The 12413-nt window shown below is 65.3% G+C and overlaps 2 protein-coding genes across 2 annotated transcripts in view; both read right to left on the bottom strand.

The window, feature by feature from the left end:
• NPDC1 (neural proliferation, differentiation and control 1) overlaps nt 1-3742 on the bottom strand; it is a 7563-nt gene extending 3821 nt beyond the window's left edge. Inside the window, exons 1-2 of the mRNA XM_007458956.1 lie at nt 3631-3742; nt 412-558 (exon numbers count right to left, since the gene is read on the bottom strand). Coding sequence (XP_007459018.1) covers nt 412-558; nt 3631-3742 — 259 coding nt within the window. The remainder of the gene's footprint in view (nt 1-411; nt 559-3630) is intronic.
• A 2538-nt stretch (nt 3743-6280) lies between these two features.
• ENTPD2 (ectonucleoside triphosphate diphosphohydrolase 2) lies at nt 6281-11654 on the bottom strand. Its single transcript, XM_007459007.1, has 9 exons — nt 11514-11654; nt 9973-10090; nt 9228-9378; nt 8887-9046; nt 8580-8807; nt 7869-8123; nt 7660-7779; nt 6586-6720; nt 6281-6484 (listed from the first exon to the last, which is right to left on the bottom strand). Exons 1-9 carry the CDS (start codon nt 11628-11630, stop codon nt 6281-6283), a joined length of 1488 nt encoding a protein of 495 aa, XP_007459069.1. The 5' UTR covers nt 11631-11654.
• Nucleotides 11655-12413: the final 759 nt, after the last annotated feature.

Here is a 12413-nt window from a genome sequence, read left to right as displayed (position 1 = left end):
CTCGGGGCTCAGGCTGGCGGGCAGGGCACCGCCAGCGCAATCAAGCAGACAGGACAGGTGAGCGATGGAGAGAGAGGGGTCGCTGGGCAAGGAGCAGGGGCGGCCCAGCGGGTGGAGAAGGTGCCTGAGGGGTTTGGAACCAACCCTGCAGAAACCCAAGCTTGGGGAACTCTGACCCTGCCTCTCCCAGAATCACCCCAGCACTTCACACTGGATACCTCTTGCCCTGGGAGGGGGCTAACTGCCCCAGGCCTCAGCCCACCACCCAGCTCTGGGCTGGTGCCATCTGGAAAGGATCACCAGGCCACTTGGAGGGTGACTTGAGAGTCCCTGGCACCCCACAAAGCGCAGGAGACCTGAGAGCTAAGGCTGGGGTCAAATGTACCAGGTGGGGGAGGGAGGAAGCCATACCCTGAGGCTGGTGCATCCTGGGCATACAGAGCCCCTGCTGGTCCTCCTGGAAGGGCTGAAGGCAGGGCCCACAGACACGTGCACCCGGGGGGCACCGTGCCCGCCTCTTCAGGGCACAGTCCAGGCTCCCAGGACACACGGCTGCATCTGAGAAGAAAGCGGAGGCAGAACAGGGTCACAGCCAGCCTGACTCAGCCCCTGCACAGTAAGTAGGACTGTCCTGGCCGCCCCAACCCCTCCCTACAGAGCTGGCCAAGCCTGGCTCCGGCCATTGTTCTGGGCAGGCCCTTCCTCCCCTGCACCGGGAATCAGAACCATGAAGACAAACAGTCCTAACACTTATCGGAACTCTCTTGCCTCACTCCCTCCCCAGAGTCCACTTCCCTGACCTGAGCCAGCTCTCCACACAGGAACCGTCCCCTACCATCCAGAGAAAACTGAGCTCTCCCGGTTATGGCCTTGCAGCGCTCCAAGTGCCACCTCCAGTCTCAACCTGTCCTAGAGCGAGTCTCTCACCCCTGCCCAACCTGGGAGCCCTAGAGGGCGGGGCCCAGATCGCTCCCTCCCACCACCTCGGGGCTGTCTCCTATTTCAGGGCTGCCTCCCCACCCCACCCCCACCCCACCGCACCCCACCGCAAACCTCATCATGACATCCTACAGCCCTAGAGGGCCAAGCTGGGAGACAGCACAGGTCAAGTCACTGCCCCCACATCTAACCTCTGGCTTGTCCCCAGGGCACAGCCCAGCCGCTGGGGCTGGGGATACTTGCGACTGAGTCTGCCAGTCTCCAGGCCGGGGTCACTCCTGCAGCCACCACTGCCTGGACTGGGGAGGGCCTGGGACTACAGGCCAGCCCATTTCTAATTTGGGGCCCAGACCTCAGTGTCCTGTACACGTGACCAAGGCTCCCGTCCTGATGCTGGGGGGTGGAGGGCGGTGGCCCTCTCTGCCTCAGTTTCCTCTCTGGATGCAGAAGGTGAGTTGCCTCAAAGCTGGGGAATGTCTCGGGCTTCCCTGGTGGCACAGTGGTTGAGAGTCCGCCTGCCGATGCAGGGGACACAGGTTCGTGCCCCGGTCCGGGAAGATCCCACATGCCGCGGAGCGGCTGGGCCGGTGAGCCATGGCCACTGAGCCTGCGTGTCCGGAGCCTGTGCTCCGCAACGGGAGAGGCCGCGACAGTGAGAGGCCCGCGTACCGCAAAAAAAAAAAAAAAAGCTGGGGAATGTCTCAAGACCTGGGACACTGGCCCCATTCACGGCACAGCAGAGCCAGTGGAGCCAGGGGGAGACCCAGCAGAGCTGCCAGTGGTGTCTGGGGAGGTAGGGGTGGGTACATCTCGGAGAACCAGGACAGTCCCTGCTGCAGGAGGGTGACATGGGGCATCCGGGATGCCCGCTCTGTTCTTCTCCAGACTTTGGCTGGCCTGGCTTGGTTTCCTTGGTAACCTGACACCCACAGCCTCTTGGCCGTAGGCATCCCTTCAAGGAAGTTCCAGCAGCTCCTACAGCAGGTGGGCAAGTGGGCTGAGGTTGCCATCCCAGGGATCCCCACTCCAGCACAACCCGGGTCGGCAGGCGCCCATATCAGTGAGCTGGGCCCAGGGCTTGGGCTAGTTAAACATTAAGCCTGTGCCAGCTGGTCCGTCTGGACCCCACCCACCAGCTGGGCACCTGGGGAGCCAGGCAGCCCCGGCCCCTAGTGCAGAGAACCCAGAGTGCGCCAGAGCAAGGGTAGAGGCCTGAGTTCCAGAGCTGGCTCTGGGTTCTGGGTTCCAGGGGCCTCCCTCCACTCCCAGTCCCCCACCCTGGGAGGATGTGGCTGCTGCCCATTTAGCCCTGGGAAGGCCCCTGCTCAGACTCAGGGTGAAGGAGGAGGTCCCAGGAACAGCAGCAGCTGGAGAGTGCCTGGCACCCTGCCCCACATCTGGGTGCACACAAAGCTGATGAGCAGCTGGGGCAGCACCTGCCCACCCCAGAGGCTCAGTACTGGGACTATAATCCTGTTTCCTCAGGAGGCCCCACCCTGTATGCCCTGGAGCCAGGCCATCAGCAGACAGCCTCCACCATCCCTGGCCAGCCATGATCTGGCCCTCAGGCCTCCTTGGGAGCCTACCCTGGTGGTGCCAGGCCTCTGTCCAGGGGTGCTGTGGCCAGGAGGAGCCTGCCCTGCTCTGGCCTCTTGAGGCCACACATGCAGACCACACGCACTGCCCAGGTTAGCATCCCAGCGGCATCATACAGTGGTCACTTCTCTGTGCCTCAGTTTCCTCATCTGTAAAATGGGCTAAGAACAACACTTCTCCTATGGGGCTGCCAGGAAAAATGAGTGAAGTCATGGGTACGAAGTCTCCCAATTCTGCCACCTGGCAGATTGCATTTTGGGTTCTGGGTTCCTGCAGACCTTTGGAACCTCAGTGCCCACCTGGGGAGCCAGGAGCGTCTCCCAGGACCCTGGGCTCATCCCTCTCTGCTTCAATCTACCTTGGGGGGTGCCCTCCAACCCCAAGCACAGAAGACAGAATGGAGGGGCCCTGCAGAGCAGAGGGTGAGTGTGGAAACAGACCGTAAGCTCCTCCTGTCCCCACTGAGGCCAGAGCAAAACCCTAAGCCTGGGACAAGCTGTCAGATGCCCAAGGAAACTTCAGACCCCACCATGGCAGCAAAGCAAGGCGCATGTCCACCACCCGAGGCATAGGGACCGACCAGCACTGCGACTCCGACTCCAGGACAGACACCGGCAGTAAGGCCAGCAGGCACCCAGGGCCGGGCCCGCACCCGCGGTGCCCGGGACGCGCACACACAGAAACGCCCACGGGACAGACTCCAGGCCGCGGGACCACACAGAGAGAGCCCTCCTGAGACACCGACCCACCAGGCTCACGGACCCAGACAAAGACATGAAGCGAATCAACACCAGAAGCCGGCAGAAGCCCCATCCAGAGGAGCCCCTCGGCAGCCCGGTGCCGCGCCCTCCCCGCCGGGCCTGTTTTCCCGACCCGCGAGAGGCGGGGCCGGCGCGGTGGCTCGCAGGCTGGGCCTGCGGGGCCCGCGGGGCCTGCGAGGCCTGCGAGGCCTGCGGGTCCTGGCGAGGGCGGCGGCGGGGAGGATGACGGCGGGGCCGCGCGGATGACGGCGGCGCCGCGCGGCCGGACCCCCGCCCGGCGATCCCCGGCCCCGGGGCGCCCCGCGCGCGGCCTGCGCCCAGTGCACTCGCTCACCCGGGCGGCGGGCGGCCGCACCGCGCAAGGCCGCGCCGAGGACGAGGCCAGAGAGCAGCAGCCGCAGCAGCCGCAGGTGCCGCGGGGAGGGCGGAGGGACAGGCGTCGCCATCCTTCAGCGCCGCCGCCGGGGCAGCATGGCACCGCGCGGCCCGGGGCTGGGCACGGGCTCCGGGCGCCGCGTCGGGGGAGGCGGCGGAGGCGGAGGAGGAGGGGGCGGAGGAGGAAGAGGAGGCAGAGGCCGAGGAGGCGGAGGATGAGGAAAAGAGGCGGCGGCGGCGGCGCTGACGCTGCGGCAAAGGATCCGGGACGGAGGCTAGGCAGCGAGAGGCGCGCGTACCGGGAGTGCGCCTGCGCGCTCCACCTGCGGGGGCGGGACGACGCCGTGAGGCTGCGCCCCTTCTCCCTCCCTCCAATTCTGCTCCCCTTTCCACCCACCCATCCAGCCAGTCCTCCGGGTGCTTCCACCACTGCCGCCTGTGCTGCCGGGGATCTTCTCTAGGCTAGGGACTGGTTGGGGATGGGTTTCCCCGGGATGCGCTTCCCCCGGGCCCCGTCCCTCTCGGGCTGCTAACTCCCACCCCACCCCCACCCTCCTGGACCGGAGGACCTGCCTGGACTTGGAAGGACACCAGGCGCACACAGCTGGACGGGTGCACAGAGATGCCCAGGTGTGCGCAAAGACCCACCAGGCATTCAGACACACTGTGAAGGCAAACACACACGCACAGAACGAGGTCGGTGCCGGTGGCCACGGTGGTTGCAGTGGGACGACCGCTCTCAGTGAGGCCACCAGGGGGCAAGAGTGACCTGGAGCTACTGATGACAGCCAGCTGAGAGCTGTCCACGGTGCCCAGGTGACAGACTTTTAGCTCCGGGGTGCCCCACGACAGCAAGCACTGTGATGCCCCCTCTTACCCCCCACCGGCTGCCTCCTGAGAGTACCCGCACCCCATCCCACCTGGAAACCTCCCAGGCTCACGTTACCGAGAGAACAATTCCCCGGGGGCGGGGGGGGGGGCAGCACGGTGCTTCCTTTCAGCCCTTTGTGTTTCAAAACTTCGAAGATGGGGCTGGCTGCCCTCAGGTTTGTGAAATGGCTCAGAAACCAGCAGAAGTGTACGTGGTGCGTGCGTTGGGCAGGGGGGTGATGAGCGAACAAGAACCGCCATCCTCCCACACAAGGCATGACCAGACAAAAATAGTGTCTGAGCTCACTTCCCAGAAAGGGGGAGGCGGCGGGGAGATGCAGCCAAGACCACGCGTTCCCACACTGGAGAAAATAGTGCTTAGGGAAGGGGGGTTGCAGGAGCGGCAGGTGGGGGTGGCTGATGTCTCTTGAGGACGCAGAAAACACCTGGGCAGCAGGTACGCGACGTCTGGTGTGATTGCACGGCTTGGTGCCAGAGCCAGGCTCCTGGCAAGGGTCATCCTTCTGAGCAATGGGCCCTTCGTCCATCTTGGCCCCGATCTCCACATCCGCCGACACCACCTCCTGTTGAGGGTTTGCCCCCCACCCCCCCAGGTCTTGAGTACTGCCTGCACTCTAGGCAGCTGCCTTGCCCACTCACTCTCCTGCCTGCCATTCGCACCCACACCCCAGGCCAGCTCGAGGCCGGGGCCCAGACTCCAGTCTGGCCTAGGTCACTGCTGCAGATCTGCCATTGCTGCAGGGGCTCTGCTGGCCAGAGAAGACTCAAGGGACTCAGGGACTCTTTTAGGCCAGCCAACTGGCAGCTACTCCAGGCCACAACCGAGGAGCAAGAGACCAGGGTCAGTCAACACCACCCCAGGTCTGGGCCCGGAGAGGAAGGAAGTAGAGACAACCGGGGTCCTCCCTCGGGGCCGGGAGGGGCCTGTGCAGCCAACACAACTGCGGGGAGGGCTTCCCTGGCAGCGCAGTGGTTAAGAATCCGCCTGCCGATGCAGGGGACACGGGTTTGAGCCCTGGTCCAGGAAGATCCCATGTGCCGTGGAGCAACTAAGCCCGTGCACCACAACTACTGAGCCTGCGCTCTAGAGCCACAACTACTGAGCCCGCGTGCCACAACTACTGAGCCCACGTGCCACAACTACTGAAGCCCGCACGCCTAAGAGCCTGTGCTCCGCAACAAGAGAAGCCACCACAGTGAGAAGCCCGTGTGCAGCAGCGAAGACCCAACGCGGCCAAAAAATTTTTTAAAAACTGTGGCGAGGGAGGGCCGGCAACAGCGGAGACGCCCCACCCCACGGACATTCTCTCCACTGCTCTATGAAAAAATTTTTACTACAAAATGTTTACAAGTAGGCGCTGGGCTGGCTCCCAACTTTTGGGTTCTGACCCTCCCCCTAAAACCCAAGACTGGGGGTGAGAGGGGATTCTCAGGACTCCATTCCCTGGGGACCCAGCCCCGCATTCACAGGCTGAGGGCTGCGGGGTGTCTGAATCCCCACCCCCAGTAAGAGGAGGAGGCACACTAGGCCCTGCGATGAAGCCAAGGCCGGAGTGGGCAGGAGGGCGCTGGAGCCGGCTGCCTTCGCCGATCCGGCCAAATGTGGGCGAGGGCGCCAGAGCCTTGCTCCCGGGCTTCATTAGGGACAGAGATGTTGAGAGTGGGGTGGGGTGAGGCAAGGGGGACTTGGGGCTGGGGCAGCTGCCCCCAACCCGCCCCTAGATGGCGCTCGGCGACTTGGCAGAGCACGCCCGGTGCAGCAGAAGGACGAACGCAGCCAGGGGCATGGCGGCGAAGAGCAGAAGGAGGACGACCCAAGAGCTGAAGTCTGTGCCCTTGCGCAGCCCGGGCGGGTCGGCGGGGATCAGGTTGGTCAGGTTCAGCATGTATCCGAGCGCCCAGCCAACAGCGGTGTCCCCGGCCTACGGGCGGGAGGCGCGGCCTCAGCCCAGGCTCAGCCCGGGAGGCCCCGCCCCTCCGCGCTCGGCCCCGCCCCCCTGCGCGCGGGCCCACCGGCTCCCACCTTCCTCTGGAAGGTCACGCCTCCGAAGGTGCGCTCGTCGAAGCCGTAGCCGCGGCACAACAGCTGCTGCACGAATGTGGCCCCAGCGCAGTAGTCCGGCAGGCGGGCCCGCTCCCCCGGCGCCCGAGCCTGCAGCTGGAATGCAGGTGGGAGACTGTAGGGCCAGCGGCCACCGGGAGGTCTCTCCCCCACCAGGCACAGAAAGGCAATTCAGGGCTGGAGAGCCCCCAGCAGGTCCCAGAAAGAACAAGGCTGAGGGGGCCTCCCCCAGGCAGAGCTCTTTCCTCAGGGCAGAACAGCGTGACTTCCGGATGGCAGCAAGCACCTGTGCCTGGGAGGGGGACCTCCAGGGGACAGCAGGGGTGGCCACGCAGGGGGCAGAGGGCTACAGCAAACTTGGCGATGGTCGGGGTAACAGGAGAAGCTCTAGGCTTGACCCCAGGCCCCTGGGCTTGCCTCCCGATCCCCACTTTTCCAGCATCCCCAAGTCTGTCTGAGACTAGCCACGAAGAGGACAGGATGGGGCCTCCGTCACCACTGAGCCCCACCCCAGAGACACTCCAGTGCCTCTCCCGGAGTCACCTCTTCCTCTGCATGCCCGAACCCCTCCATCCTTCACCTGGAGCCAGTGTCCAGTCCATGGTAGCAGCCAGAAACCTGGGGGTTTCTCACTCCCCCCCCAATTCTATCTGCCGAGTCTCCCCTGAGTCCTCTGCTTCTCCCCTGCTTGGCTGTTCTCCCCCCACACGCTCCCGGCCTCGCTCCTCCCCACCCTGTCCACCCCATGCTCCCTGCGGCCCCAGGGCCTTTGCACTGGCTGTTCCCTCTGCCCTCCTGATCTTGGTTCTATGGTCAGGCCTCAGGGAGGCTTCTGCAATCTCATCTGGCTTCCGGCCTCCTTGCCGTAGCCTGGCCACTTTTCAAGTCTGATTAACAGTGTATCCCCCACTGCGGTGGGCATTCTGGGAGGCCTAAGACCCCCTCTACTCATAGAGCAAATGAATGATCGGGACGCGTGACACTGGCTGGCTGAGCCCCCTGAGCAGCGCTGGAGGAAGGGGGTGCAGGCCTCACCTCACTCCACGTCTGGTTGCAGATGGTGACCACGGCCGCCTCCAGTTGCTGCAGGGTTGCCACGGGCAGCCCCATCACAGTTCTCAGGAAGTCCACCGTGTAGAAGAAAGCAGAGAAGGCCTGTGAGGGGGGTACAGTCACACCGTGACCAGACCCCAAGCACTTCAGGGCACGCGCCCGGCCCCCCACCCCCAGTCCTCTGGACTCACAATGAACTTTCCAGCCAGAGGGGGCTGGAAGATGCCGTTGAAGGAGCATCTAGAGAAGCGGCAGGAGGAGAAGTTAAAGAGCTCAGAGATGAGGTCACGGCACAGGGCAGGGTCGCTGCTTCCCGACAGGCTGACCTTGGCGCTTCTGTTGAAGGTCTGGGGCCGCTGGGCTGCAGTGCATGGCGACTCATACACATCCTGGAGCCGCACATGAGTGGAATAGCCCTTCGGCCAGCAGGGGTGGAAGCCGTGGGTCTGGGCAGATGAGAAGGGTGTATGTGGCAACACCGCCACTCCAAGCACTGCCCACCATCCCCACCCTAAGACCCTAGGAGGGCCTCCCCAGAGGACCAGCTGATAAATCTCCCACAAGTTCCACTTTGGCAACATCACTTCTGAGCTCAGGAGCAATCCTTGGCTCCCCCTTCTTGCTGGACAAAAAGCAACCCCCTTAGGCAGGCAGTCCAGGTCCTCTGAGATGTGGCCCTGGCCCTCCTTCCTCCCCAGCCAGCCACTCACCAGGCTCACCTCCAGCCCCTGGGCCTTTGCCCATGCTGGATCCCTGCCCACCTGTCCTTACAGCTGATGAAAGCCCGACTTTGGTTCCTGGAGAAGCCCCCCTCAGTATGGCTGCTGTTCAGGCTCTGCTCTGGGCCCTTGGCCCCCACTCCCCCTGGCTGCCTACCTCCAGAAGGACTCAGTGGAGGGTACCTGGAGTGCACTGGCCAGCAGCCTCCAGAGGACCTGGTCACGGCCATAGCAGAGGAAGCTGTGGGTGTAGACGCGGTGGTGCTGGCCGTAGAGCCGCAGCTGGACCTCGTTAGCTGGATCCTCAGCTGGGCTGGCTGTCTCGAAGGTGATCTGTGTGGAGGCGCCCCCCAGGTCCATGGCCCCCAGCGTCCCCTTCTTTGGCCGGAACCACTGGCCCACCCAGCCATACTGTGGGAAGTGGAGGTTGAGGTCAGCCAGTGGGTGGGTGCCCACACCCCCGGCTCATCGGGCTGGCCACCGGGCCCACCTTGATAAAGTTCTCCAGCAGGTAGTTGGCGGTCACCCAGCTAAACACCCCCTCATCCTGGGCTGAGAGGATGCGGGCACCACGGAAGTCAAAGGGATACTGGGTCAGCGTCTGCGTCGCGGCCGCGAGCACGTTGGCCGCAGCCTCTGGACTGGTTAGGCTGTGACACAGGGAGGACTCTGAGGGGCATCTTCCCCAGATGGCCGTGATCCTGCTGCTGGGGTGCACAGCCAGCCGAGGGGGCCCCAGCCCAGGGCTGCTGCGGGGGACATGCGGGGCCCACCCTGTGCTGAGGCCGTCGTGGTCCCCGGGGCCAGGAGGTCAGGGGATGGCACACTCACTTGAGCAGGCGCATGCCCGCTGTGGCTCCCAGGTAGAGGGGCGTGCCCGCGTGTCTCTCCTTGGGCACATCCCGAAGCGCCTGGTTCAGGCATTCCACAAGACTCTGCCCAGCCCCAGAAGGGTTGTCAGCGTAGCTAGAGATGCCCCCACCTAGAGGGAGGCAGCAAGATGGGCCTAAGCCTGGTGGGCAGCCTCTAGGTGGACCATAGGCCAGCAGGGCGGGGGCGGTGGGGGAGGGGCTTGTGCTCCTAAACCAGGTGGCAGCTGAGACCAGTTCAGAGACAAAAGGGCCCACCCATGTGCCACCCACAGTCTCTGAGCTGCCACCTGCCCAGTGGATGTGCACACAGGTGGCAGGACAAAGCACTGGCTATTGTCAACCCAGCCTAGCCTGCCCAGGGGCCTGCCTGGGTGTGCCCACTGGCTCCTCGGAACCCCTCCTGCCCCACCTGGGATGTAGAGGCCAGTCTTGGGCCAGAGAGGGCCCAAACCTTCCAACTGTTTCCTGGGGCTTCTCTTTTAGGAAAAGAAGGGGACCCAGACTTCTTTTCTAGGAAAAGAAGGGACCCAGCCTGTCTTTGGGGGAGCTCCTGCAGCTCCTGCCTGGATTGGGCCCCACCTGGCATCAAGCAGAGGGTTCTGATGGCTGGTGTCTGCAAAGGCTAAGGCCAGAGAGGGCTCCTGAGGCCCTACAGTGAGTGGGTATCCAGGCCAGGGGGCACCTAGTGCTCAGGGGACCCTTACCACGCACATCACAGGAGCTGTGCTGGCCCACGATGCCTGTGTCGTTCTCTTTGTGCGCTGGCCACTTGTAGATGAACATGGATGTGTGGGAAGAGCCGGCATCCAGAACGATGCCATACTGGGGGTGGGGGGAGGGTCAGCCTCAGGAGGGGCGCGGGGCCTGAGGCCATGCTCTTTGACTCTCTCAGCCCTCCAGCCCACCCCACCCCACCCTGTGTCAAGGGTGGAAGCTTCAGAATGAAGTTCTGAGGCTCGGAGAAGGCCAGGGACAGTCACTGTGACACAGCTTGGTTGGGGGCAGAATGGGAGTGGAGGTGGATGGCCCTCTGACTGCAGGAGCCTTCCTGGCAAGGGCAAACTGAGGGGCGGGATCAGAGTCAGGGGTCCCGGGACCACCTTGGAACCTTGCCCGGGGGGCATGAGGTCCCCAGGCTGCAGGAGAAAAGCTAGCTTCAGGAAGCGCTGCTCTTCCTTCCTCCCCTCTGTCCCTATCTCTCTGACCTCAGCCCAACCTGAGGATGTGGAAGCGAGGGCCCCAGGGGGAAGGCTGGACTGAGGCTGTGCGTGGGCCTGCGATAAGCAGACACCCCCTCCCTGGGCCTCAAAGGCAGGGCCAGAGAGAGCTGCTCCGGCGCCACACGGGCCTTCCAGGCAGGTCGGGCGGGTGATGGTCAGCACCCAGGTTGCAAGAGCCACTTTCCAGCACCTGCCCCCAGGGGCCTGGATTCCAATAGGAGGAGCCGGGCTGAAGAGCGTGCCCTCCTGAGCCGGGAAGGGGGCCGCTCTGGTCCTCTCCCTGACACAGGGAACTCCAGCAGCAGCAGGCCAAGTGGCCCGCCCCACCGCACCCCTACCGGGTGGTCGCCCTTGGCTACAGGGCACCCACCCCAGCGATCTCCATCCTGGGCTCCTGGGCCTTAGAGCATCCACCATCCACCCACGCACCAAGCCGGCCCACGAGCCCAACAGAGGGTTAGGGAGGGTGGGCTCCTGGAGGCTGAGTCTGGCGAGGATGCGTGGGGTGATCAGGCCTAGCCCGCTCCGACCCCTTCAGGACCAGCCAGGGCTGCTCCCGCACTGTGGGAGCCACCCACCGGAGAGGCTGGGGAGGAGTCCCTGGGCCCCAGCGCCTGTCGCACCCCATCTGGGCCAAACCCCGAGGCGATGCCTCCCTGGAGGCCGGACATGTTGGGGGCGCGGGCCGGGCCGCGGCCTGGGGCGCCGCGGGGGTGCGGAGAGACGCCCCTCGGCCGCGCCGCGAAAGGCTCCGCGGTGGGCGCGGCGAGCGGAGAGCTCCCGGGACTTCGGCCTCCCGCACCGCGTCCCCCGGAAGCGCCGCTGCCGCGCCCTGGACCGGGACCCGGAGCGCTGGTGAGGGGCCTGGGACCTCATCCCGCCGGGCCGGGAGCGGAGCGCGCGGGGTCCCAGCTGCCACGCGGGCGCAGCCTGGCCCTGCTCGGTCCGAGCCTCCCCGCCCGGCGCCCCGGCCCAGCCAGCAGCTCCCGGACTGCGCCGGGTTGCCAGGGCGCTCCGGCGTGCACCTTGAGGGCGGGCGGCTCCCAGATGTCGCGGGTGGGGACACACAGCAGCAGGAGGCCCGCGAGGCCCGCCGCGGCCAGCAGCAGCGGCGGCAGCAGCGACAGCGCCTTCCCGGCCATGGGGGCGCGGGGCGGACCAGGCGTTGACGGCGCGGCGGCGGGGAGCCGGGACCGCGGGGTAGGCGCCTGGGGCGGGGCGCGAACCGGCCCACGGCTGCCACGCCCACTGGCGGGCCGCCCCGCCCACCTCCCGCTTGGCTCCGGAGCACAGGTGAGAGACGCGGCGGCTGAGTCACCCGCGCTGCCCCTCCCGGCGCCCTGGTCTCAGCCCAGGCGCCCTGAGGCTATGTCCCACCTTCCTCCTCCCTGTCCGCTCAGCCCCAAAGATTCACCCCTTCTGACCTGTCCCCCTGACCTGTAAGTGCCTGCCGACCACGCTCTGCCTCTGGGCACTCCGGTCCAGCAGGACCTAGAGAGCCCCCAGCCCCTCCGACCTTAGGGCACGGTGGCAGAAGGCCTGGCCTGGGGGTGGGCTGGGCTGCCTCCCAAGCAGGCTTGTTCCAAGGGTCATGCCACTGCAGAGCCGTATTTCCCCTGGCCTGGTCCTGAAGGAAGGAGACAACGCCAGCTACAGGAACCACGTGGGCTCCCGGCTGGGTCCCTGCCGTGCCCTCCTGGCAAGAAAGGGCTGGCCAGCCTGCGATGCTGACCCAGTCCTGGGCTGCATGGCAGGGTACCACCCTGGTCAACCCCCAGGACACTGAGCTGACCCAGGCTGAGCCTGCTCTGGAGGTGCTGAGACCTCAAAGCTGAGTGCTGAGCAGGGTGAAGCCAGACCTACTCCACACAGTTCCAAGGTGACAGATGAGGGCACAGGCAGAGAGAGGGACAGGATGGCCACAG

The sequence above is a fragment of the Lipotes vexillifer genome, unplaced genomic scaffold (genome assembly GCF_000442215.2).
Source record: "Lipotes vexillifer unplaced genomic scaffold, Lipotes_vexillifer_v1.1 scaffold636, whole genome shotgun sequence".
Lineage (NCBI taxonomy): Eukaryota > Metazoa > Chordata > Mammalia > Artiodactyla > Lipotidae > Lipotes > Lipotes vexillifer.
Note: the sequence above shows the minus strand (reverse complement) of the source record. Positions and strands in the feature narration are given on the sequence as shown.

Coding starts and splice junctions, on each gene's coding strand:
- ENTPD2 (XM_007459007.1), bottom strand. CDS start 11,630: ATGGCCGGGAAGGCGCTGTCGCTGCTGCCGCCGCTGCTGCTGGCCGCG. Junction 8,808..8,886: donor TGCTGGAGAACTTTATCAAG/GTGGGCCCGGTG, acceptor CACTTCCCACAG/TATGGCTGGGTGGGCCAGTG. Junction 6,485..6,585: donor GCGTGACCTTCCAGAGGAAG/GTGGGAGCCGGT, acceptor TCCCGCCCGTAG/GCCGGGGACACCGCTGTTGG.